Source organism: Osmia bicornis, chromosome 1 (genome assembly GCF_907164935.1).
Source record: "Osmia bicornis bicornis chromosome 1, iOsmBic2.1, whole genome shotgun sequence".
Lineage (NCBI taxonomy): Eukaryota > Metazoa > Arthropoda > Insecta > Hymenoptera > Megachilidae > Osmia > Osmia bicornis.
In genome coordinates this window covers 11,360,410-11,387,238 of record NC_060216.1, presented here as the reverse complement: position 1 = coordinate 11,387,238, position 26,829 = coordinate 11,360,410, and the positions used below count along the sequence as shown (strand labels likewise).

Genomic DNA, 26,829 nt, shown 5'->3' with positions numbered 1-26,829 from the left:
GCTGTCTTAACCTCGACGATCGTAATCCCAGCTACGCTAACCATCGAACTCCATTCAAACTGATCGCTGATGGGAAGATTGATCGTACAAGCTTTACAAGCTTTAGGAGAAAGGTATTTACATGAAGCTAAAATGTCACAGGGGTAAGGGTCCAATTCTTTTCTAATAGGTCCACTGCGTGACGAAATACGCGAACGAAAGTAAGACGGTCTCATTCTGTCGAATTTTGTTCCCTTTGCATATTTCGTCACACAGTGGGTCTATTAGAAAAGAATTGGGCGGTTTCCCTTGTCCCTGTGACTGTATGTACGTGTCTCAGTACATATCTATTAGATGCAATGAAACTTTTGTTTCTATTTAACACGTTCGTTGACACCGTCGAAGCTTCGTCGACGTAGAATGAGATAACCCGTGGGTGCAACCCGTCGACTGTGCTTCGACGTTGCTCGTAGGAATGAGGATATAGTGGCACACAGCATGTCCCTAACATTTCCTGGGTGGCAGCGAACGTGTTAATTATTTCAACATCCATATGATTGATGTTTTCAAACGTCAGGGGTAGCAAGGAAAGGGGGTGGAACGCACAGTGTTGCGTGTCGACCGTTACTTCCTCTTCGATTAGTTCCTGATAAAATGATTCCGAAAGAAATATTCGAGGTTTCGCTCTAGTAATCTAGTAGGACTAAACTTTTCCAGGCAAGGTCAAAAGTAAAGGCGGTACGGGTGAAACGAACAGCGCGAGAGATAGAGGAAACGAGGAGGGTGGAGAGGCAGAAAGACAGAGCGACAGAGGATCGAGCAAAGCGACATCCGAGACGGAACTCAAACATTGGTGTAGCCTCCGACTCGTGCCCTCCTCTTCTGGGTTTCCCTCGTCTCTCGGGCTGTTACGTGTATACACATACTTAGGCACACATTTGCGCGGGCACACCGCCGCCAAAGTCAAACTGTACCGCCTCTCTGTGTCCCGCTAGCTTATATTATCCAGTTACCCGTGAGGCTTACAAGCCAAACAAACGAACAGATAGCAGTTGGATTTTATGATTACCTACACTCCATTCCTTCCATCCCTTTTGGTACCATTTCCTTCCCTCCGATTGTCGCTTCCTTCCTCCATCCTTTTGATTCCCTTCTTACAAGCCACCACCAAAGTAATCTCTGAAGTGCTACGGCAAATTGGTCGTTTTCTCGGTACTCGCTGTAAGAAACTTTACGAATTCATCGACAGTTTTAACTCTTTTGCGGTTGGGAATCAGAATTTGAATCATTTATCAACACGTCACTTTCTGGTCACGGGTAAAGCGAATACGCAACGTTGCTTAATAATAAATCAACCTTCGAGTGCAGCGCTGTTTTCTAACGCCATGAAAATGAAGGCTTAGGAAAGGTATAAAAAATTTCATATGACAGCTGATATTTATATAAATTTTTGCAAATATTAATAATATATCATTCTTTATTGCAGACACTGGAAATATCAAATATTTGATGTAGACTGTGAAAAATTCGCAAAATTTAATTAAAAATTGTACTCTCGAAACATTCTCAGTTCAAAGTAATAATTCACTTGGAATTTCAAAGAACTCTCCTCTAAAAATAATCGAACGTATATGTTAAAAAATTGCTGTGAATTTATAACGACGATATCTCAGAAACTCATCCGCCTCGCGCATCGTGAAATTAAATTAAAGGTAAAGGAATTATTTCGTGGGCGTCACGTACGGCCGAAACCTCATTTTGAAAATGTTCTTTCCACTCATTCCGCGAAAACATATACCTTTGTAACTGTTACGTCGTCACATAATTCTTTCCTTAAAATTATTATTCCATTTTCTTAGAATTACACGCTTGTGCACACAGTACATCCGTTTCTGCTTTCGACGGAAACTTTCTTTGTTAAAGATTAAGGAGACCATCCGGGATAGAACGTACCCTTGCAAAATGCACGATAGCGAGAGAATTCGTCGTGACTTTGAGGAAAACTATTCGCGCTTAGTTCTAACTCGGCCCGTCGTACCCCAGGGGTCATTATCTCTCTACCGCAACCACCGGTCCCGAGAGTGTCCCGACCCCGTCCTCCGTTGCCATCTTCATGCATTGAACCTTCAAACAGAAGATTAGTTTGCAGTCATCCGTCTAACTTGACCGTCTTGTTCCTTCAACTAGCTTATCTTAATTCAAAATCTTTTCGCCAACTCCAAATTCCATTTTCTACAAAAATTATTCTCCATCTCGCTTCCCTCCGAATAACGAATCACCATTTCCAAAGCTACTCTTGTTAATCTTAATTTAAGTTAAAAATTTACATTCGCGTTTAATTATAAGGTAGCTAAGAAGATCAATTGGTTTGTTTTAAGATGATCAGAAATTACTCGACGCGGCTAATTAAGTAGGATCAAAGTTCTTTAGTAATTTTCTCCAGCCTTATTGACTGAACATTAACCTCGTTCGGACAGGGATGGCCGCGTAAAGTGGCGGTATTGTAGTTTCAAATTTGACTGGAGCGAAACTACGGTAACAGTTGGAGCAGGTGGTGTCAGAAGTGGGCTAGTCGAGCGGGACCCCATCGAGTTAGGAGACAGCTGACCCCAACTCACGACACGGAATCGCATTATCCGTCAACCAGCGACGCGTTAGCGTTCCAGAATTGTACTCGCATTGTGCATCAGCCGCTACCGGGTCAACTGGACGACAATCCGTTTAGTCTAATTCCGTCGGATGCGAGCGTAAACTCGTGCCAAATTAATCAAACGTTACCCTCCCCCTCTACATCCTCTTCCTACCCCTCCTCCTCGCCATTTCTCCACTGTCTCCGAAGAGGTTGGCCGAGTAAACTTTTCCACGAGTACCCCGTCTCCGGAACATCGTTCTATCTCGAACGGTACTTACGAAGTCGTTTCTTTCGCTGAAATTATAATTACAATTACTCGAGTTAATTCGCCGGAGGCTTGAGCTTCGCTCGAAATTTGTAATTATAATCCTACCCGTGGGAAAACGCTTTGCTCGTGGTTCCTTTAATGGACGACCTTAAATCTTCTCGTAGTTTTCTCGTGGCTGGTTTTACTTCCTTTATCGCTATTCTTACGATGTTCGTCGATCGAAGCTGATTCGTGAGGAATGTAGAGGAAAAAGTCAACGGTGATATTTTTTTTTTTTTTGTAAGCCCGAGGTTTAGTCAGGAAATTATGTCGCGTTTGTTTGTGTTTTAATGCGAGGATCGGGTAATTAGAACACGCTGGATTTTCAGTGGTATTTAAGCGGTACACAGTTTGGCTAACGTTATTTATTTGGACTTGTACCTAAAAAGAAGGCGATTTTTTTTACACTGCACTGTTCAACGATCGAACCCGTATCCATGCAGGACGAGCATTTAATATTTCCTTTACGAGCGGACACGATTCCATTAGCAAAGTTTCGGGAACTGACGCCATGGCCAAGAGGGACCGACCTGTTCGTTAACGCTCGCTGTTTTATTCATTCGATTAGTTTCACCGACGAGTAAAGGCACGACGTGGAATTTTCCGTGTACCAGCTCCTCTATTCCTGTGTGTGTGTACTAGTCATGTACGCGAGAAATCGGACAGACTGTGCCATTTTCGAATTAATAGCAAATAGGTTCGATTCCGGTAGCTGTTGTTACCAATTTCACGAGATGTTCGAGGCTCGTCTAACTGCTAACTTTTGAAATTAATTTGTTGAATGAGAAGAATTGCAAGATATTTTTAACATCTCATATTTAAATGATCAAAACTTTAGTCGACGATTCAAAGTGTCAGCCCGTAAAAGTTGTCGGGACAGCAGCAGCAAATAAACCCCGTCCATTTTCAGCATTCGCGAATCCGTCTCAGCCATTTAACTTGGAAAAGGATTTCACTCGCGACACGATCGTTCAATCGGGCAGGATTTAACGCGTAAACTTCGTCGCGACGGTGGGAAAGGACGAACGTTTGGCGCGGCAGGGTGGTGAACATGCGAAGAGGGAGGATAGGTGAATCGGAACATAAAATATTGCTAACCGCCTCGCGGCCGAATTTAATTCCCCGGGCTGAACTCGGGGAAACGTCGAGGGGTAGAGGTACAGGGATTGTCGAGGGGTGGTTTGTCGAGGAAAAGAGAGGGAGAGGTGGTCGCTGTGGTGCTGGTCTCGTCGAGATAAATCTTCCTGTCGATGGCTCACCACCGCTCGGATTAGAGTCTACATTTGCACCTACTCTACCCCGTTTGCTCGCCCTTTTCTCCGCCGCCCTCTTTCTGATGCCTAGAAGAGAAGCTTGCCGATACGGCCAGCCGTTGGCTCGCACCGTTCTCGAGAAAAGACCATCTCATAAATTCGCCATGGCTCGTTATAAATTCAACCCTCGTACACGAACACCCAACTGGCGACGAGTCTTGGAGGTCATGGGATAGACGACGCTCGATTTGAGTAGCTGGGCGATTGGATAGTTGAATATTGGTCGCCTTACATGCCGTGATTCGTTGGTGAAATCGGAGAAAAATAAATCCTGATTTTTTCTTTCAAACGATTACATATTTCGCATCAAAATAATTCTTCAAATGTGTCCTCCTATAAAAAGCTCGACCAACCTCATAAAAAATAAACAACAGAGATAACACAATCAACGATAGTTACCAAAAATGTTCTCAACTCGTGTACGCCTGGTGTGCGCACATCATTTGCACGTTAATTGAAATTTTAAGGCCGCCCCTCGATGACACGTAACTTATTCGCAAACTCCCTTTAACTAGCAATCACACTTACGGTTTACCGTTCGTTACGAGGCTCCTGTATTACCTACAAGAAATTCAGAATTCTCCATTAAAGTGTATTTCAAAGGTTCAAGGGGAGTAAAAAATATTCTCAAAGGTCCTTTATTTTCTAAAACGATCACATATGACAAATACAAATGCAGCCGTTGTCAGAGCAGTCTGGACTCGGCAGAAGGTGAGATATCTTGGAGATAACGACCTGCCCTCGATATAAAGTGAACATCAAGCGTGGGGTGTCGGAAAACGTGGGGTTGCGGTCTCGAAATGGAAAATGCCAAGCTCCCCAGTTGCCCAATGGGAAATGTCAACGACACCAAAGGCAAAAGTCAACGGATGTTCCGGTGTATCCCCGCAGAGAAGACGTCGTCTTTCGTTCTTCAAACGAGTGGAACACTGTCCTTATTTCACAAGAAGTTCCCCGTTAGGTCTATCTTCATGACTCAAAAAATTGTTATACCTCGCCTTGACGTTGAAGTGGGAGTGTCTTGGAAGGGCTTTCGTACTTTATTATTCATGCTACATCTGAGCCGGGACGAAGATTGAAATTACCCTTCGTCGTTCGTTCCCACGAAGCGTTTCCAGCTGGGATGATGCATAAATTAAAATGGCTGGAAGATCGTTTGATATTATGCAGAGCGTTTCTTGGCACGTCAGAAATACCGATGGGGATTTACACGGGAAGTATAAGACTGTTCTTGTTAACGCGCATTCGAATTCATGTTGTTTCCGTGACAGTAGAAAAGGAATCGATCGGTCAGACTGTTGGAGAATCGAATTCGAACACGATTCTGTTCGAGTCTTTTGGATTATCGATAGACTCCTCTTCTTTGATAATAATACCTGAAGAATAATCTATTTCACTTAACTGCTTCAACCTTCATAAATTTTATTAATGAATCATAAAAAAAAATTCTTTCGTAGAGGGTCAATTTGGCAATCACCGTATGAAACACATGTAACATGCGGGTAAATCGAACAGACCGAGAAGCTTATTTTTATTTCCCGTTGATTCTTAGGGCAAGAGTGAGCGGAAACGTGGGTTACGTTAGGGTAGGTTACGGTCAAAGTCGAAATATCGAGTTTGGTGAGAAAAGGCGGCCGGAGGATAAGAACAAAATAGGGGGTGGAGAAGGAAAGGAAAAAGGTAAAGGAAAGAGGAAAGGATCGTCCCTAATCCGTGAGATCGAGCCGGTAACGCGATCAAAGCAGCTCCCTTCCGGTCTCTAAACCGATTTCCTTGGATTCGTAGAAACCTACCACGTGGGTCGATGGATTTTCCTTCACTCGCCCCGAAACTTCCTTTTTCCTCGAGCTTTCCATCCTTCCCCCGACCCTTTCAACCTCTTCCTTTTCCCTCCAGCTTGATATCAATTACTTTACTATCTCAGCGCCTGGTGATATATGTAACAGAATAAAGATAACAATCTCTTAAATTTCGACCGCGGAAACGAATGTTTCTATAAATCTGATCGGATATCGGCTTTCGTTACGTTTATTGATCATTGTTTCGTTCCATCTCTGTAATTGGTAATTTACACCAGATTCATTAAACCGTTAATGGAAGAGTGCTTTTTGAACGTGCTTATAATGGAAAAATAACCGTCGATTAAATCGGTATATTCATAGCAATAATTTTGTTTTAAACATTCAAGTACTTATGACTTTTGAACGGAAATGTATGGTGTACATTTTTTTTTCTTATTGCCATCAATCTACATCATTTTTGAGCATCTCTATTGAAATCATTTAACGAGGTACTGTTTTATCAAAAGGGGAAAAGAATATTCGAACATTTATTGTCAACACTATAAATCTATTTCCACGAAAAAAAAAGAGATTTAAAACGCGTTTCAAACAATGTTTGAACACACGTCGATCAAGTTTAGCTTCGATTCAATTTTAATACGCTGAAATGGATTTCAAACAACCTCGAATCGAAAACAATCGTTCGGATTTCATGAAATTTGCTCCACAACGCCTTTGGCTATTTACCAGATGCTCACTGTCAAACAGTCCCAGGGTTTTTCGAATTATCTCGCTCGACCGAAAGGCGAACAGCCGCGGTCCAGCTTTTTCCTCGCGGCTCAAAGATTCTCCTTGGTATAAACAAAAGCTCCCGAGGAAGTTATGGCGGCGAGAGTAATTGCTGTCCGCGGAAAGATCAAAGGGCGGAGAAGTTTTCAAATTTAGATCCGGCCGACCGCGAGTAAAAATAGAAAGGAAATGAGGGTGGATCTTGAACCACGCGGGAAATCTTCTGCTCGGTTTCCGTGTTCCTCGCGATTATTTAGCCGTTCGAGCAGTTTCCGGACGGATATCAAAAACTTCAAGGTAGAAACGTCGACGATTCGAAAGGTGTCGTGACTCTTTGCCCAAGCGATTCGTTTCGACCCTTGTTCCTTCCACGTAATATCTTTCATAAATGCACGAGGAGAAACCTTCACTAACGTAGAAATAATATGAACTTGTTTCGCGATACTTGGCTATTTATCGAAGCACATTACGAGAAGCAGCATTTTTCATTTATCTCACGTTTTAGTTTCCCACGTAAAGTGCATTTACCTGCATAAAAGTTCATTTACAAGTATTTACTGCAGTTGAAAATTTTTTACCATATTATAGGAAATTACTGATGGTGTGGCAAAATTGGTGTAACGTTTATAATAAATTCTTTGAAGAAGCTGCCACAAGAAATTAATCAAAGCTGTGAACAAAGAGACTTTGTAAGAACACACGATGCGACTGGCATATAAAAAGGGTTCGACATACCATATTGGAACGAGGAGGAGGGTCGAATGCAATCGAGCACCATTATTAACGTTGACAGATCAAACAAAACGATGACAAACAATTTTACTCGAAATTTGCTTCTGTTCATTGACTCGATCGAGCAGCGATATACCTACCGACTGCGAGCAACGTTTACCTTGGGGATATTATAATTTTCATTATACGTATTTTAAAAAAGGACCGATAGTAATTATTATTAAAGTCAATCCTCTCTTTCCCTCTTTGATTTTCATTGCATTTGCACGTTTCATTTAATTCCGATTGACGATACGAAAGACGGGGAGAAAGGTTCGATCGATCGACGTGGACTATAGACGATAGAGGAATGACGATGATTGATATTAATGACGGGACTAGGCTGGCCGGAACGAAAACGAGGAGATGAGGCCAGCTTGGGCTGGCGGGTTTGTATGCGGGCGTTAATAATCGCTGCACCTGCCCTTTTAATTTACTTGGTTGGTTGTTTCATCGATAAATCGATGATACAGCCGAACGATTGCCCTGTAAATGCTTATCTGGCCGTTAAACATAAACGTTCTAGCCCGCATCGTCGGATTCGTTGCCGCGAATGGGATCGGAGACAACCGATGGGAGATCGTTCGCGATAAAGTGTTTATTTTCGCGATCGTGTCGATGCTCTTAATGGATAGGCCGTGTGGCCCAGTAAATCACTGACGAATCCGCGTTTCACGAATTCACGTGAATGAGAAGCCGGCGTATTTCACGCGGATTCTCGACGTCCACCAATACGTCACGACGATCGTCGCGAATCGACGAGATCGAAATGGGATTTTTTACCGTGATTTTCGCTTGAAATATAGATACCCATAGATCTGGAAAGTTCTTCGGGACTTTTATGGAATATTATTTATCCGTTTCCTCGGTACAAATTGAGTGAATTATGTGCTGACTCGAATTCGTTTTGACGATCCAATAAGAAACAAAATTCTTTCAAGTTGCATTGATGACGTTTTCACATTGAAAATGTGACAAAATATATTTTCAGAATAATAACAAATAGAGAGGTTGACACGATGTCGAGTCCCCTTCTAGCAAGACCAGTCGATGTTTGATCTCATGATTGAATCCTACAGCCAATAACTGACCACCCTTAAGGGGTTTTCCGAGACCCTCGAGAAATATCCGATCCCTTGATGTTCTGATTCCAGCAGATTCTACTCGTGTCCCATTAACCCCAGGATAGAGAGATATCGAATCGCTAATACGATCAGAACACGAGTGTACAATGTATTTCGTATCTGTGGGCTAATCTTATAATTCGATAGTGACTCGTTGTCAACGAGTTCACGATTAATCATTAATAAATTTCTATTGAAAATGCGAATTGATAAGGTGGGAACAGAAATCCTCGAGGAGGACGAAAAGAATTATTGCGGGACACGCGAATTTGACAGGATCCTTCGTAATTGCTCGACAACGATAATCCACTTTGGAGGAAGACAAGCACAACATTGTCGAATATCAACTGGTGCAATTTTATTTCAATAAAGTGGCCGATGCGATGAAATTGAAAACGTCGAAGAGGGGTGAACTAACCCGAGAGGGGTGAGCGTAATTTCCGTGGCAAACCAGACGAGGACGGTCGTACTGTAAACGTCTGGCATTTTTCATGGAAATTGCTCGACAATTTCCGCGCTGTCCTGAACTGGGGGAAAAATATCTGGAAAGAAAGAAAGTGAAAGAGAACGAATGGAATGGAGGAGATGTAAAAAGGACTGGTAGCCAAGCCGCTTGCTTTTCGATACTATGACGAACGAGTCTATTAACGGCAATTTCAGTTAAACTATGTTTGGCTTGCGGCAATGGCGCACCCACCGCGAACCGGAGCCACCCAGATGCCGTGCACTACCACTACCGAGTAAGAACCTCATCGATGTTACCAACCGTTTCTAACTAACGTTCCAAATCATCCCGTTCACACCCTTTCGTCCCTGCAAAGACACCACACTCCTGCGGTCTTTGACTAACCGCCCGATAAGCTCCCAGCTTTCCAACAACAACGCCGTCAGGAAAATAATTAACCTGTATGTTCTTGAACCAGCTACCCTGGACCCTTTCAATCCACGATTCGCTTTCTAGTTAACGCGTTCAGGTCGGAAAACTCATGCTTGTGTTTCTATAATATGTTCCTACGTGTCATGTTGCTCCCTTTTGAAGTAAATTGAAATGTCTGTTTCGTAATTATTTCGTATAACTAGGGAGTTTAGCAAAATTTTTAGAAAGTTGAAAGGATTTCCTGTAAACGAGAAAAAAAAGTGTAGCTAACTTTTCCAAAGCCTTGTTTAACGAACCTGGAAGTCCTCTCATAAGGATCTAGGAATTACATTAAACCGGACTTTACACAGGATAATCACGTCAAAACGAAATTCCCTGGGGAACCAATTAATCGCTCCACTTCTTCGTTTAACCCGCATGCGTGTTTCAAACGTGTACATCCCCCTACCCTTGTTCCCCTTGACGCTTGCTGAATTGATTACATTACGATGCTCGCTTAAATCACCCGTTACGACGATACGACTTTAATCAGTTCTTTTTTAAAACGACTGCATGGTAATTTTGTGAAAGTAATTTTAATCTTTTAGTACTTTAGCATCTTTCTTTCGTTTTTATCGTAGAATCGTTTTTTGTTTCGTTAAATTCACTGTGACACGTTTCGCTTAAATTGAAATCGAAACACTAAAAAACACTGTAGTGTCCTGGACACCTGTCATTCGCATCCCATGCAAAAAATTCTCACCCCTTTTATTGGAATATTTCAGGCATAGGCGTTGCGTAGTCTTTCTGTGAAATCAAAAATGATTACAATCCTTTCTTATGAAATAAAGATATCATAAATCAGTATGTTTTCATTTCTGAAATATTTTCATCTTCTCCATTGCTCGAAAATTTATCTCGTCCCGGGCTTTCGCGTGTCTCTCCACCGAACACACACACAATTCCACGGTGTTCCGTGCTGGTAAGCAGCTCAGCATTTCGTTTGATTCGTTTTAAACAAAGCGCTATTTGTCACGGAAGTTGCGCCGCAGGTGGACCAAGGGATGCGACGCCGGACGACGGAAAAAAAGAACATGCAACACGGTCATACGTTAGTACAGTGATAATTTCACGACTTGCAATGCTCTTTGAGCTCAAAACTGTGAAATTATTGTGGTAACTTCGCGTTACATTGAAACTTTCAGAGCCCGTTTAACATATCCTCCGCGTTATTTATAATCCCACAGGTATTTCCACCCTTAACTACAGTGACTCATAATTGATGCGTTACTATCTTAATATTTTAGAATTTCCCTCTCTTTCGTTTGAAACGAACTTTTCGTTACACTGCAATTTCTTGAAAAACACGAATCCTTAGTAATTAGGCTGTCAAGGTCTGTTTGGACACCGGAAACGATTACTGAAAATGATGATTAAAGAGCATCGTTAAACGCAATCTTCGACGAAGGGTACATCTGCGGCAGTGTTTCTATAATCGCTAACTTTCTGCAGTTCCTCTCTAACTCTTCTGTGTTCGTCTGTTCTCTTGTTGAAAATCGTGGACTTTCTAGCCCTGAAAAGCAAGCTGGCGAGTCTCTTTCCTCGCGGGGGCTTATCTTCGGAGCTTTTAATTTCAAGCGACCGAGCTCTTTATATTCGCGAGAGGTATAATTATACGCAAGAAGGCAGAGGGGTAGCATTGAATATTTTAGCCCTAGCTTCTCTCCTCACTCCTCTGTGTTTTTCCTTTCGCCGCAGTTGCATTCCCTCTCGCTTTGAAATTTTATATTATAACTACAGTTTTTGGTACTCTAACCTTCTGGCCTATCTATGGCGTTGTAGAACATTTGCCATCAGGGTAAATGAGTTTGTTGAATTTCTAAAGAACCGTAACTTTTTTAAATTTGAGTTACGATCCCTGGTAGGAAGTAGATTGGAAAAAAATGCAAGTAAATGGTGATCCGTTCAATTCGGAGCAGCGAGAGATTACGGAGGAAAGTTACATCCGTTATTTTGCGGTCAGATTTACATAAGTCTACCCAGGTTCTTTCTCATCTTCTTTTTTCTCGTTCCTCAGACTTCGTCGCTCCTTTTAATCGACCCCTTTCTGTTCGTTCATTTTTCATGCACGCGCTCGTCTACCACCGCTAATTATCTGCCATTTGATAATCCTCGGCCTCGCCTCCCTCTCTTCTTCATTCAACATTTTATACGGTGAATTTTATCGTCCCCTATTTGCCACGCTAATTTCGGATTCAGCCTTTCTTCCCGCGCGCCGTACGATCGAGCTTTATTCAGCTCTATGAACAAAATCTGATTTCGAGCGGACCGGCGTTTTCACTTGATAAAAAATCCGCTCCACGTTGAAGGAAATGGAGTAGCACGAGGTAGGCGGATCTTGGAACGCCGGGCACGTATGAACGAACGGCTCGCGTTTCAAGAACTGCAGGCTGAAGATCACTCTTGGCTCCCTTGTTTCTAGTCGTTGACCAATTTTCAACAGCCGGTCTGAGAGAGCGTAGCATAAATCGTTGATAAATCATCGGAGTGGAAGAAATAGCACGGTAATTACCGCCTTATTAATAGCTGGAACAATTGCATTTTTGCAGTTAGTTTCGCGCGCGTGCATGCGTCGACGCTTAAGAGTTTCAGTTCTCGTTTGTCGCTGTCAAGGAAGTAGGCAAAGAAGAAACGCGAGGAAATGGTCGGCGTTGAAACTCGTAGCTGGCGGAAAATTTATGCAACGCGTGTAAAATGAAAAAAGGAAAATTAGAAGAATTCGCAAATGATGCATGAATTTAATAAAAGGAAACCGATGTCTGATTTCAGGATGTCTCGAGGGCAAACAGGCTGGGCAGACGAGCCGTGCACGTCGACCGGTGGCCGGAACGTGGTTAGACAATCCGCGGGACCATCCTCGAGAAGGACACCTCCCCTTCTCGAGGACCGCACTTCCGGTACCGCGTCCTGCAAGGAAGGACTGAGGTTAGGCGTGTACGGCTGGAGAAAGAGGTGTCTCTACTCGTTGGTGCTGACTTTAATGATCATCGTGATCCTGAACTTGGCTCTCACGGTGTGGCTGCTCAAAGTCATGGGATTTAGTTCCGTAAGTATTCTATAATTTATTCTGAATCGTGAAAAATTTCAAAGTACCCGAGATACCGTTTAATTATTTCCTTCTATAACGTACACCAACAAAAATCATATACCATGCACGCCTCATTGTGGTATAGAAATTTCAATGTATAGCACACTCCTTTCTATAGAGGAAAGAATTAATATTCAACTCCTTCCCCCTCAACGAACGCAGCGTTTTTTTTTCACGGCGCAAATTATTTCCGAAATTGCGAGCCGTGGTTCTTTGTAAAACACACCCACGGTCATTTTCCCGAACCTTTGCAGCTGGCCGTAGCTGCTTTTCGAGCACGACGTCGCTGTACCGCGCGTCCATTCGCGTTATTTCCCGCTGGCGCGATGCTGCCACGATCGCTGACTTTGATATCCGGTAAGCAGAAACAGAGAGACGTAGAGATGCGCGTATTCGGCTGCGAGGCTTCCAAGTGCAACGCGCTTTGGATATGCAAACCGGCTGGCAAACCGTCATAACTGAAAATCCGTGGCTGAGCAGCTTTTGTTCGGTAATGAAGCCCGATCCACGTTCGAGCAAGATCGTTTCGTGTTCTCCGCCCCGTGATTTCCGCTTGCTAGTCGATGCAAATATGCCGAGCCACGTTTGTTACGTCCGCTTGTTGCACTTATAAGATATCATACTGGAAATCCGTATGCGAATTACAATTGGTCTACATAATATTAATTTTATTACCGAATACAATTACCATACGTTTAACTTCATTAAACCATGAATCTCGTTAAATAAAGGGGTAAAGCCATGAACATATCCGGTGTCTGACCAGTTATAGTTTATTCTACTGGCGCTTGTCGTTCGAAACGTTTGCCTTCATTTCTATCATTTATTTTATTCTTCCTACAATCATTCTTCGCTTTTTGCAGTATTTAGACTTCTCTTAATTAAGGCAAAGTCTATTTACCTTACCAATTTCGAAGGCAAACGGAAGGAGACACATTCTATAATTCGCCTAAGTTGCACCCGAGTGTATGCGGATATTAATCGAATCTGCCGATGGAAACCTTGTCACAGTTACCCAAATCGTTTCCGATTACCGACTGCTTGTACTTCGAGCCAGCGTCATAACTTGAACGCTTGTTAAAATCACCTCTTGTCAAGCGGCTGGAAATTATAATAGTTCTCGCGGCAACAACAGAGCTCCGTTCGTTTGCTGGAAGATAAGATTGAAGTTGCAAGGTTCGCGAACGGAAACGAGAAGCGAGGAGAAACAGGAAGAGGCGGGAGCGATAGGGCGTGTTGGCAAGCTGTTTAATATAATTCGTTGTAATTAGGGGAACATCGTTACACCGGGGTAGAGAATCGTCGTTCGCGCTTCTTCGAGCAAGGTGGCTGGTTTATAATTAACCAAGCCTGGCCCGATGCTAGAAAAGAAGGGCGCGGAGGGTTTGTTACGGGGTGGCAGGCCTGATAACAAGCTCGCCGAAACGAGGTTGGTCGTTAGAAAAAGCCACCGGCCCACCGGTGCTCGTTGTTTCATTATCGTTATTGCCGAAATCCGGCCGCGCAAAACGCGATATTTAATGGCGTTGAGTAATATCGTCCAGAGAGAGAGAGGGGATCGCGTTACCTTTCGGCCCCGACCGCCGTGGATTTATCGCGACCGCGTGCGAATGTCGCGAGCGTAATTCGACGGTTGTGTAATTAACGCTGCTAACGTTTATGCGGAACAGAGGGGATGCTTGATCAACGAACGAGTTTTAATGTGAAACGATAAACTTCGTTACCGGGTCTCTCGTGCAAAGTTTCATTTTTACCAAATTATTGAAAACAACGTCAGTGTTACTGCTCTAAGTCTTGATATATGACACTGCGCGAGTACGTACCGCGAAACATTGTCTTTGAGTGGCACTTTTAACATAAAAACAGAAGAATGTTGAAATTTTAAGCTAGAATAGGAGCGAAGAGCGTAGAATAAAGCAAGACGTATCCTTTTGGAAAATCTTCTCACGAAAACCATCGCGACCACTGATATGGTTACTATCTTACTTCTCCATAAGATACCAGACTTATATAGAGCAGCATAACCTTGGTGATGGGCAAAAGTTGAACTGAATATAAAGCAGAAAATAGAATGTATAAAGGAGAATGAAGTTTAGTAACAAAATGGAAGAGAGAAATCAAAGTTCGAGGAGAATTGATATGAAAATTCAAATTCAATTTCTAAGAGAATTTTGTTAACGACGTTGATTCTCTTGTAAAATCATCGATTCCAGATTGAACGGAATCCATCGAGAAACCAGACGAGCTACCAACAGCACCTTAACTCCGTCGATTAAGGTAAAGACGATGGAGAAATCTTTTTCTATATCACACTCCAACAGCATCTTACCCGTCTATATCCACCATTATCGAATTTATTTGAAATCGAAAGGAGCTGCTGCGATCAGGCGCAACGATCCCCCGATAGGGGCTAAACTCGCTGGAAATTGAGTATCAATCCGTAAGTAAGGAGTCTGCGAGCAAGCAAGGATACCCCGTGGGAAATGTAAGCCTCCGTCGGTTCTTTCTCCTTCGTCGTTCGTCGTTCGTCGTTCTTCTCGCAGGCCATCCCGAGCTCGCTATCTCGCCAGTTTCCCACACGTTTTCGCTTCGTTCCTCTTCTTTCTCTTCTTTTTTCCAACCGTATTCTTTGCTTTGCTGTCACTGCTCCTCGAACAATCCCTCCTTGACGCGACACGTGAGTAATGTGTGTCGTTTTCCTGTTCGCGAGTCGTAAATAAAGCGGATGTCCGGGATCAGTGTTATTGTGGAGAGAAAGATCGTAAAGGAAATGTATTCCTTTTTAATGAGGCCGAAAATGAAGATTCCACTTTTGCTTTTATATTGTGATATCGCATTTGTGTCTCACTTCTAACGAGATATACTTGTTAATATCATAAACTGGTATTTTTGAATGATACATATAATCGGTTTAAATTAGAGTTGAATGATTAATCTTCTTCATCTGGTTTCTAATGGATCGATGCGAAATTTAGAAGACAGCTGCCTCTTAAAATTGAAATCCAACGAATCGATATCGAATGACACGAACCGTATGGCACTAGCATCGTTTCATGGCTTTAAATAGACAAATTTGATTTGGACGTGAATTAATCTGTCTCCAGAAACCCATATCGGACACTACGCGATCGATCACCGTTTATTTCGCGCTGTAACAAAACCGTGTTCCAAAAAGAAAAAAAAAATAGTATTATACGATAAACAAAAACGGAAAATCGTTGAATGGAACGATTTTTATTAATGCTTGATTTAAAAATCAATCTTTTGATGTGTAATTACTCGAAGGTATATCGAGTAATGTTGCGAAGCATCGAAATTAATCATCGAGCATGAAATGAAGTCCCGTGGTTTATAAAAATCGCCTCGGTAGCTGAAAGCAAGCAAGAATCGAGCGTATAGATCTGGAATTTCTCGAGACGCACGGCTGATATCCAACCAGAAATTTCTATCCGAGCGAAAACGCGATGCACTCGCGAGCTAGGAAATATTTTATGCCCTCCGTGTCTCTCCCCTTCCTCTATGCATCCATCCTTTATCCACCATTCTTTTCCACCTATTCATATTTGATGTGAGAGTGCCGACCTCTGCGTTCGCGAAACCCTCTTTAACGTGGTATCACGAAAACCCAGCAGCTTCGCTCGATCCTTTTGCTAAAGGAACAACGTCTTCCAGAAATTAGATCGTTTCTTTCGCTTAAGAACTTTCCTACCACGTGAACTCGTTCTTCGTGCTCGCAAACTTGTATTTCAATTAATTATTCCGAGTCGAATGCTCGAAGGATTTTGGAGACTATGTATTTGAAACGGAATATTAATGCAATCGGCAGATCGATTGATTGATCAATTTGATTGATAATTTGTGGTTGGATATCAATTGTTCGTGATACTGGTGTTGGTTACTTGAATAGAGGATAATTATATCAATTACATAATGATACGAATAGATCACTGGATTACAATGCGAAACTCGAAATGAAATTCGTATTATAATTATCTCAGTAGGTAATTCAAAATAATTAAGTGAATTATTAGATTGAGAAATGAATCCTTGATATCTATAATAATCCATATTACCAGCCATTGTAAAGTAACAAGTATAAATATATGAATGATACCTACCTGTGTTTGTGTCTGTGTCGAGTTGTTTGTACCTCGACAACGAATATTTTTAATTAACAAGAATACCACCCTTTTGTATGCAACGTTACGTGGGCCGTTGTCATTTATATAAGTAATGTTTTTAATTACACAAAAGCGTCGGGCTTTCAAACAAAATCAATATCTTGAAAAACGGTCAGTTCGTTGAATCAATGAAAATAATAATTTTTTAGTGGTTGGAGGCACCGTGTGAATAATAAATGAGAAGATTCAGAGATTAACAGAGATACTAATAACATTTTATCCACTTTATACATTATTTTTCCTTCCGATAACTAAATAATTCGGTGGTTAAATTTTATCGATGCCTTATCTTTGTCTCCTATTTCCCGCTCATCCCACGAATCATAAAATTTCGTTTCCTTACATCGCGGATCTTCGCGATACTCGAGAAACAGAATTTACTGCGCGAATTCTGTCGTAAAGTTCGTTCGGTATGAACGAAATTCATAACTAGCAGCGTTTCCAATATCTTCGACGGATCGAAAGGTCTTACGAGATCTTCGATTACGAACAATATATAATATAACCCGAAACGTTATGTCGGACAGCACCGTATACAGATACTATATTGGCACTAACGGCTTACGTATACAGGCCGTACCGAACAGATGCCCCACCTACCTAATATCGCTCAGGGAACCGACCCCTATAACCCTCGTATCCATAGAGAATTCCCCTATATAAGTTCCTTTATATATTGCGACCGGGAATACTATCGACACATTAGTTTCGAGTGTCAAGGTGAGGCTCCTCTCTTTTCGTTTTACTATTCCTTCAATTATTCCTGCCGATTACCAACGACGCCGAGATGTTTCAAATCTATTGTACTACAGTATTAACTTCGAACAATTGACAAAAAGATAGATACAAATCCTCGATCAAATCGATCGATTGGACGTACCGAAAAAACCACAGTTTGTCAGGATGTACGTATAGAATTTGGTTTCCCGTTCTACAAATGTTCGCGAATCAGTCGGATCAATCAACTTGTACAGATAGAATTCGGAATTTCAGCAAGTCACTATCCGCCAACTGTCAAGAGAATTTCGACGTAACCATAGTACGGGGTAGGAAATTTTTTTTTCTCCCACATTTTTTCATCGTCTATCCAATTATACGTCGCGTGGCCAGGTGGCGAATCGATACGCGACGGAGGGGATGGGTACCGGGAGGGTGAAGTTAATAGCAGGCAGGAAGGGTTGGGTGTCGATAAAAATTCGAAAACAGTTTCCGCGGGTTAAATAAATGATGAAAATTTGTACGCGTTCGCGTGGAGAAATATGAGCGTTACACGGCAGGTCGCCGAGCGAAATTCTATTCGGTGCGTGCAATAAAGTCGGAGCCGCTTTTACGCGTCCCACCCTTCTCGCCGTTGTCCATCGATTTAATCAATGAAATAATAGCCATTGTTTGGGCGGATCGCTGTCCAAACGAGAATTTACAAAAAAATTCGCTGCCCATTCCAAGTGGTCAATGTCATTGCAACGATACTTTCCACACTCGGTACCAGAGAGAGGGATCATTTGCAATATCAAATTTCTCGCGAGTTCTCTTCTAACTGAATTAAATATAATGTGGTCAAAGCGTTGATACATGTATTTAAAAAGTCCGTACATTTTCTACCTTGACTATATCCTTGGGTCTGGAGCACAGATATGCTAGTTGGACCGATGACGTAATTAATAGATCCTAAATGAAAGCCAATCTATCCTTCTGATCTATACAATAATAGCTATATCACAGTTCGCACAATGGATCTCAGGTGAATAGGGAGCAACTTGTCGAGCAAAGGTCATCGGACGTTGGGGATCGATATTGATTCATCGTAAAAGTTGTTGTACCGGGCAATAAATGCGTGAGAAATTGCTGGCCAGCCCTGTATACATTACATATAAGCGGTGTGTTAGTATTAAAGGATATCTATTATAGCGGGCGGCTAGCAAGTGCAAGTGCAATATACCGGGCACGGCGCCATGAATTTTGAGCGTACACCGGTGCCATAGTTGTTGGCCGCTGGAACGGGGCCGAACAACGGACAGACGAGTTTATCGTTCCCAGGGATTTTAGCTGGAATCCTGCACGAGTTCCTTTCGTAGGTTCAACCTGTTCACGATAACGTTTCGCGACTCTTGACAACTTTTTAACCACGTTTCTAAAAGGAAACGAATGCTGAGACGAATTTAAGGGTCATTTTTAGAATTTAATTAACCTTCAAATCTGAAATTCTCTGATACGCTATCTATTGAAAGAAGTTGAATGTTTGGTGTTGTCATGGAGCATCGATGTTCCAGCAATAAAGGAAGGTAGACTTTTAACCGTGAAACCTATTAGTATCAGCGTTACGAGAGTACTAAATCAGCGAGGCGGCATTATGAAGCGCATCAAGTGTAGAAATTTATTGGCTGGTCCGAAATAAAGCAACCGGCGAGGGCGAAGCACGTACGAGCTCGTTGAAAAGCTAGAGAAGTCGGGTTATTAAAAATTATAAACAACGCGGTGTCGAAACAAAGTTTGGATACCGTACGTCTCGCGTTGCATCGTTTCATCGACGAGCTATTCCCGTGCTTTTTCGCATCGTCTCGTTTGCCGCTCGTTTAAAATCTACCTTTCTACTTTCCAGCATTTTCTTTTCATTTTTTTCTTTTTCTTTCTTTTTCGTTCGCTCATTTTTAATCCGCCGAAGAGAGAGAGAGAAAAAGAAGAGAAGAAGGGTCGCGTTCGCAGGAGGTAACCCGGTCGCCGAAAGAGAAGATCCTCTGTCTGCTCGCGGCCGCGGATAGGTACCTTCGAGGCAGAGATTAATTAGAGAGCGAAGAATACAATAAATGATTATAGCGAGGAGAAGAAGAAAGTGGCAAGGCCGGTGACGGAAACCGAAGAGGTCGAGACGAAGGGAGAACGAGACACCTGGAAAAGGCTGGAGCATTATAAAAGGAGGATGCCAGGACCGAGACTGTACCGGCATTAATGATGCCCTTAGGGTGTCCCGTCTCCTGGCATCTTCTTTGTAAATTATATAAAGAATTGTTCCCGTTACAGTAAAATTGTATACGTTTATATGTCTATATTTATAACGTATATAGATGAGAAATTATATACTTTCATTTAGATCGCACAAATACACGTATAATAGACACGTACGTGTATGTAACGTTATAAATAAGGATGAAAAACGTCGAAGACAAGGCAGCTTCGTATCAGTTACAGTCCGCCTCGTTATCTTAAGAAAATGATCTGCAAGGGCCGTTCATTATAGAGCACGACCCTTTCTTCGGGCTATCTTTCAGCTTCTATTCTTCCACGAATACACACAGAGAACACACACAGACACATAGGGCGCATCACGAGTGGAGAATTGAAATGCGAATAGATAGTACGGGGGTGCCGATACCTACCCGCGTTCCAAACAATGAACATCGCGATTGGTTTATCAATAGATTAATAATTCATTTTCCGCCAATGGTAATGATAATTGCATCGTTTCGATCCGTTCGCCCGCGGAAAATTGATTCGACTATTAATCGCGATGGTGGATAGAAAACAGAGATTCGTTTGAATCCCGAACAAAAGTGGGGCTTTATTTTTTCTTTAAATTCAACGAATTTAATATGATATAGGTAGTTATCTTTGTTTAATATCAGAAGAACATGAACCGGACGACGTTTCTTTTTTGCCTGCGAAGGGAAGCGAATTAATCCCGGTCGCTTGAGCAGCAGACGCCACCGGGGAGCAGATATTGCCGTGTTCCAACCACGAAATCATACCGGACGTTACTAAATCCCGGATACCGGTACCGTCTGCCATCGGTACACTCCGCGATTTAATCCTTGCGCCGTACGCGACGTAAAACAACACGAAATTGCAATGTCGTCGTGGTGGCAGAGAGTCGCAGGGGTGGTCCCGTTGGACGGGAGGGGTTGACACGGCTACGAGTCGGATTACTCGTGGCAAAAGTTAGGCGACTCCTGTCCAGCTCCGGATAATTACGTGAGGTGCATTAACGTGGTGTACGTACCGGCTGCATATGTATAATTACTAGTGCAGTTTACGAGCGCGTGTTCTACGAACGAGAGCCTTCCTCTCGAGGGTTTGCTTGCGCCTCCTGTACTCGAAACGCGTTCGCTTTTCCACCTCTCTTCGACGTCTCCTCTCTCGATATCACTACTGGCTAATCCTCGATATTTATATATCGAACAAACGACCCTGGAATATAGACGAGCTGGATGATACTTCATTTGGTAGATAAAGAATGAATCTAATACTTTATCATCTCTGTTTATCACGTAACTATGTTTTGGCCGAAATAAAAAAAATTAAATTAAGTTAAATGAATTCCATTAAATGGAACTATATATATATTTTTCAGATTATATGATAATGCTTTCCAAGACGAATTTATCAAGCTTTAATGTATACTCCCGATTTTAATTAGTTTTCAAGATATAACAAATTAACCGATTTTCAGTGAACACGTCTCGGTTCGAGCAGCAAGTCGTAAAAACGGCCCTATTGTTGTAGTAAAAGGATGGTGAAAAATATTAAAAGAATTTATTATTAAAAAAAACAAAAACAGGAAACATACCTTGTTATGTTGAACTTTGCGTTGAAAAACAATCGTAAAATACATTTACTGTACAAGACGGTCCCTAGCCAGAGGGCAAAGACCAATAGAGCTAGTTAAGTTCCTTGAAATAGCGTCCACGTTTTCCGGTGTGAAACTATCTACCTTCCCCAGTAATTTCTCTGGGAATACCCTAGAAAACAGCACAAAATTTTCGCAATTGCGAAACTCATCCTACTTTAGCAACTTCAGTTTGTAATGTACCGGGATGGTAGAAGGATCCAACCACTGACCTATTTTCTCACGAGCGTGCCTAGATAAGTGGTAACAATATAAACTCGCTTCGATAGAATTTCTATCGAGCATATTTCGATCGATCATCAAGAAAGAAACAAACAATGTGTGCTAAATTGGCCTGCCCGTGTGAAACGTTGTTCGAAAGCTATAAATAACGCGCTTTGCATTAATTTATGGTCGGCGAGCAGCACGGTCCGTAGGCGTCGTTACGATGATATACGCTTGCACGGGGTGTTATTTGGATTTCATTACGCCCCTCACCCAATTTTCCTTGTGAGCACTTTGCTCGCCCAGTGGGGACTCCTAAGAATCTCGAGTAGATGGGATGAAATATCACCTCGTGAATCGTTGGTGACGATGTTCATCCTACTCGCCATGAGAAGCGTATCAACATCAGTTACGCATAAATTGGCTCATTAAATTCTTACGACAGTTATGAAATTATCACTTGTTTGAAATTTGAAATAAAATGAAATTTGAATATTTCGTGGCTGGCCTATTTCTGATCTACCTATTCAGATTCACGGAAATGGCAAGGAAGCAATTGAACAGGACCCAATAATCGCAGTTACGAAAATTAATCTATGGACACGCGATCAGTTCGCTCGCGAACTTTCGTCCATTGTCGATTGAAATTAGCTTCGATTCTCGACACGTTGAATCGAATCCAATCGACCGGATCGTTGTTTCGCTGTTTCCTCGACCGTCGTTCGCGCTCCACTTGTTTTATATCCTCTGTCCGTTCCGACCGATGTGTCTGATTAAAAGCGACTAGCACGCATCGTCGCCCACAGAAACACCAACTTCATTTTTTGTATAGTTTTCCTATAAAATAACTCAACTATTTGTCCCGAATTTGAGCATTACCTTGAAAATTATCCAAATAAAATAAAAGTTCTGGAAATCAACGAATAGGCTGACCATCTTTTCTTTGCTAAGAACAACACCCTGGAACTCGCTAGAGATGGCCTATCCTCGATCGAAACTTTATCATAGAAGCTATGTATAAGCAGTGAAAAGTTCAACGACATCTGTCCTTTTAGCTTACCGTCGTATAGCGGTAGGTTCGCTATCCCTTTCGTACGACGATTCTAAAAAGAAGCCACTGCTATGACCCTCTCGACGCCATTGGGGTTTACGGTTACGGTTAAGTACAGAGCAAAAGAGATCGTATCGTTTTCCGAACGATTTGGCTAATCGAGTGGCGCAAGGAAAAGAGCCGCAGCGATGCACGTCCGGGCCAACGTAACCGCTTCCGGTTGTGGGAATTTAACTTTGTTCGGTCGAGTAACAAGCTATACTCTCTAAAGCATTTTTATCCTTTTGATCGTTTAGCAAATTGCGATTCTACCGCTACAAATTGAATCTTTTTTCCTAATAACTATACATATATTCGGTGTACCATTTTTCTGAAGTTTAATGAATAACTAAAACGTTCGTTAACTTTGTACGAAGATCTTCGACCATATCAGTGAACTCAACGACCAAGAAAAGTTAACCGAGGGTGAAAATTGAAATGGCTAACAAGAAACTAACAAGGAAGCTGTTCCTTTTTCCTCCGATAATGGCTACCGTGATTGTTTTAATTTATCACGTGGTTAAAAATTCATTCGAGATCCCAGCAAACGGAAGATTGAAAGTTGCTGAGGGGGATGTTATTAGATTGTCGAGGGTGTGTTATCGATTATTTGTTTCGTAGCGCGTTAACGTGGAAGCGAAGAAGAAAGAGGAATGGAAAGTAAGTAGATTACAGAGAGAACTTTGTTCTCTGTCGAGTTATTGGAAGCGAACGAAGGATTTGTCGATGAAACTCGTGAAAACGTATTTATTCGTTCTTGTAACCGATGGTGCTTCTTTTGATTAGAAGGAAAACTCGTTGGAAGAAACGAGCAGGTAGACAGGTGGTTTGAAATTAACCACGAAAATTAGAGGCGTGTTATTTCGCTGGACGCGAGGGGAATTTTTTGAAGAAAGGAACCAAGAATTAGTTGGCAGACGAAACAAGCTCGTAGAAAATAATGGTCGCTTGAAATGAAGTTTAAAACCGACCTTACCGGCTGGTGAAATTTTCAGAAACCCCTTGTGAATTATGATACATATTTAACAATGAAACGAACGCAAGTGTAGTAATATTTTTCTCCCATTTAACGGAAAAAATAATTTCGGAAATCTGGAACTGTCACGTGTCGTCCATGCGATTCTGGTTCACGATGCACCCCCTTTCTGATACAGCATGGTTTTGGCAGTTTTTAAGCAGTGTTAAAATTTCCACGGCAGAATGGTACGCCTTTACCGACAATTTTTTTATTTTTTTTTTTTCATGAATTACAACGCAAGAGATATATTTTGATATAGTTCCTGGGTACAGTTCAACAGCGCGAAATTAAATACCTACCACCGTCCGACAGTGCCATTTCAGACAAGGTTGAATAATAAACGCGATGATGAGTTGCGCGCCGAGTTGTACATATGTACGTACCATCGTGTCTGCTCGTTTGAAATATCTGCCGCATAATATCGGAACAGTAGCGTAGGCAGAATTTTATTTCGATGGGGTACACGGCTAGAAAGGGGAGGGTAGCTGGCCGTATCATCGAGTGTATCGAGCGGAACGAGAAAGCTCGCGCGAAGAAACTGCTACAGGAGCAAGACGCGAGTAGAAACCCGCCATAAAGTAGATACATACATTGCGGTTGCCGTTCGTAGTCGTCTCATAAACTTGGAAATATTCTTTCGTATACGGTTTTATCCGGTCGCGAGGCAACGTAATTTTCAGGAGAAATTCAATTTCGCGTTACATTAATTGCAGCCGGAACGTCGAAGCCGCCTTCTGGCTCTTGTTCACCGTTCGTTCATCCTGTATGATCGATTCGTTTCTCGACGAACGTCGATAAACGCACGGTAATTGCATTTCAAGCATCGACTTATCGTACCCAATCCCCTTCACGATCGGTTGAAAAAAAAGAAAGAGAAGACGAAGATCGGTCGGAGTTGAAACGTCGGCTTCGAAAAATCCTCCCTTTGCCCTGATAGAACACTCCCTACATTGGTTTCCGATGATTAGCCACTCGATTGGAAGCAATCGCCACGCGCCGATGTCCCTCCCCGTACTTTCCACTTATTATACTTGGGCAGACGCCAATAAATCCACGCTAGCTGATCCAAGTCAGATCAAACAACGCCTTTTGCAATTTTTCTGCTCTTTCGACGATACCCATTTCACCGTGTAATCTGGGAATGATCGAGACGACCGGTTTCAGAGGTTAATTAACACGTCGAAGCTGTTGATTGTATTTTTTTTTTTTATTTTTATTATCATAAAATATTTTATGATCCTTCTTGAGATCGACGCTTGCTAATGTTGAAAACGAGAGGAACAGGGTATGAGAAAAGGGAAACGGAAGCTTAGTTAGAATCGCAGCGAGCGAATTTTAATGCGAGCCTACGGCTTCCATTTTCCATCGACGATCATCCGAGTCGACCCAGAAAAGCCGCGGCGAAGAGGCTCGTTTATTTCCTGACAGTCATTTCCTCTCCTTTCAGGAGGGAATCGGCTCGCTGAAGGTGGTGCCCGGAGGGATCGAGCTCAGAGGTCAAGCCGCCGTTCTGGATGCCCTGGTGGCCTCCAGCCTCAGATCCAGACGAGGAAAGAATCTGGTTCTCGAGTCTTGGAGCAACTTCACTGCGTCTGCTAGGTCGCACGATGGCCGACTACTCGCGCGATTCACAGTCGGTGAGAATAACAGCCTTTCATTTATACTTTCATTTAAAAGGGAATCGTTTCAGCTTGTAGTTCAATGGAAGAAATTTCACTGCAAGAAAGTATCCCTTTACCTTTGATAATTTGTAATATCTGCCATGTCTGAGACGACGTACAGTAATATGAATTATTCAGAATCTTAATTTATAACTTTGTTGTCCAATGCTATTTCGAATATTTCGAATTGTTATTGAAATTTTAACAGCAATCATATTGGTCTTTCCATCTTCATTTTTTAATTATTCCATCCTTGCAGTAATTGACATATTGAAATCAATACCAATTTCGTCCATTTTCTATATTTTAAAACTTCCCACTTCAATTACGCTTAAATAATGGATCGTCACCGCGTAGAATGACCTCGTCCGTCTTATTCTTGTCCTGTCAATAATTGCGCGAATGCTATTCCTATTATATCTGACCCGAAATTTCGGCTACGAATCCGACTTACTATTATAAGACAAGGTCGATACCGTCGATCAGTTTGAATCTTCTAACTAGGATGCTCGGCATAGAGTCGCTAAAATGAATTTGAATTTCAACGCAGTGATAAGAAACCAATGATAAAACAAATTCCTGAAATGTGTTACACGATAAAGATAAAAAATTGTACCGTGACGATCATTATCTTCAAAGTCCTTTCGCTTGAAAAACTTTCAAGGTGAACGAACACTCCTTTTCTGTAATGGAACCAGATATTTTGTTTCGTGTCCTCGCAGGGAACAAAAGAACAAAACCGAACCTCGATAACGCACACCGTTAAATGTGTCTCTGTTAATGGACAGGAACGTTCCAGTTCCAGTTGCATCGGCTTTTTTTTTTACGGCTATGAAACAAATCGCTCAACAATCAACGGAGTTGAAGGTACATCGTTGTCGATGACAATCAGTATTCTAAACGCTCCGTGATCGTGAATAAAAGTTATTCAATTGTCGAAGAAAGACGCGAGAGAGATTCTTCTGAACCGCCATATCGTCTTGTATAATTACTACCTTTCAAACGACAATTGATCGCTTCTGCATTGCACAGAAATAAAGCAGAAGATGATAAGCTAGAACGCTTCGTATCCCTATTAAATATCTTCGACGAGAACTTCGAAACTCTTCGGCGATTCAAATTAATTCCCGGTTGTCTAGCGCGTGAATTAAAACGCAAGAAACGCATCAATTCGAAGCACGTACAATAAATACAGGAACAAAATGCTCGTTTATTACCGTCGGGACACTCTTAGTCCATTATCCCTCTCAAACAATCGGTAGAACACAATTCTTGATCCTCGTCAATTCCCCGGTCTTCCTCGTCTCCTCTCCCTTTTCTACGAGTTTCATTGAAGAATTTCATTTTTTTTCTC

General features: G+C 42.1%; 1 protein-coding gene across 4 annotated transcripts in view; it reads left to right on the top strand.

The window, feature by feature from the left end:
• LOC114871950 (zeta-sarcoglycan) overlaps window positions 1-26,829 on the top strand; it is a 159,614-nt gene that overhangs the window by 129,997 nt on the left and 2,788 nt on the right. For all 4 annotated transcript variants that reach the window (XM_029178571.2, XM_029178574.2, XM_029178576.2 and 1 more), the window contains 2 exons: window positions 12,382-12,658; window positions 25,262-25,451. In XM_029178571.2, coding sequence (XP_029034404.2) covers window positions 12,382-12,658; window positions 25,262-25,451 — 467 coding nt within the window. The remainder of the gene's footprint in view (window positions 1-12,381; window positions 12,659-25,261; window positions 25,452-26,829) is intronic.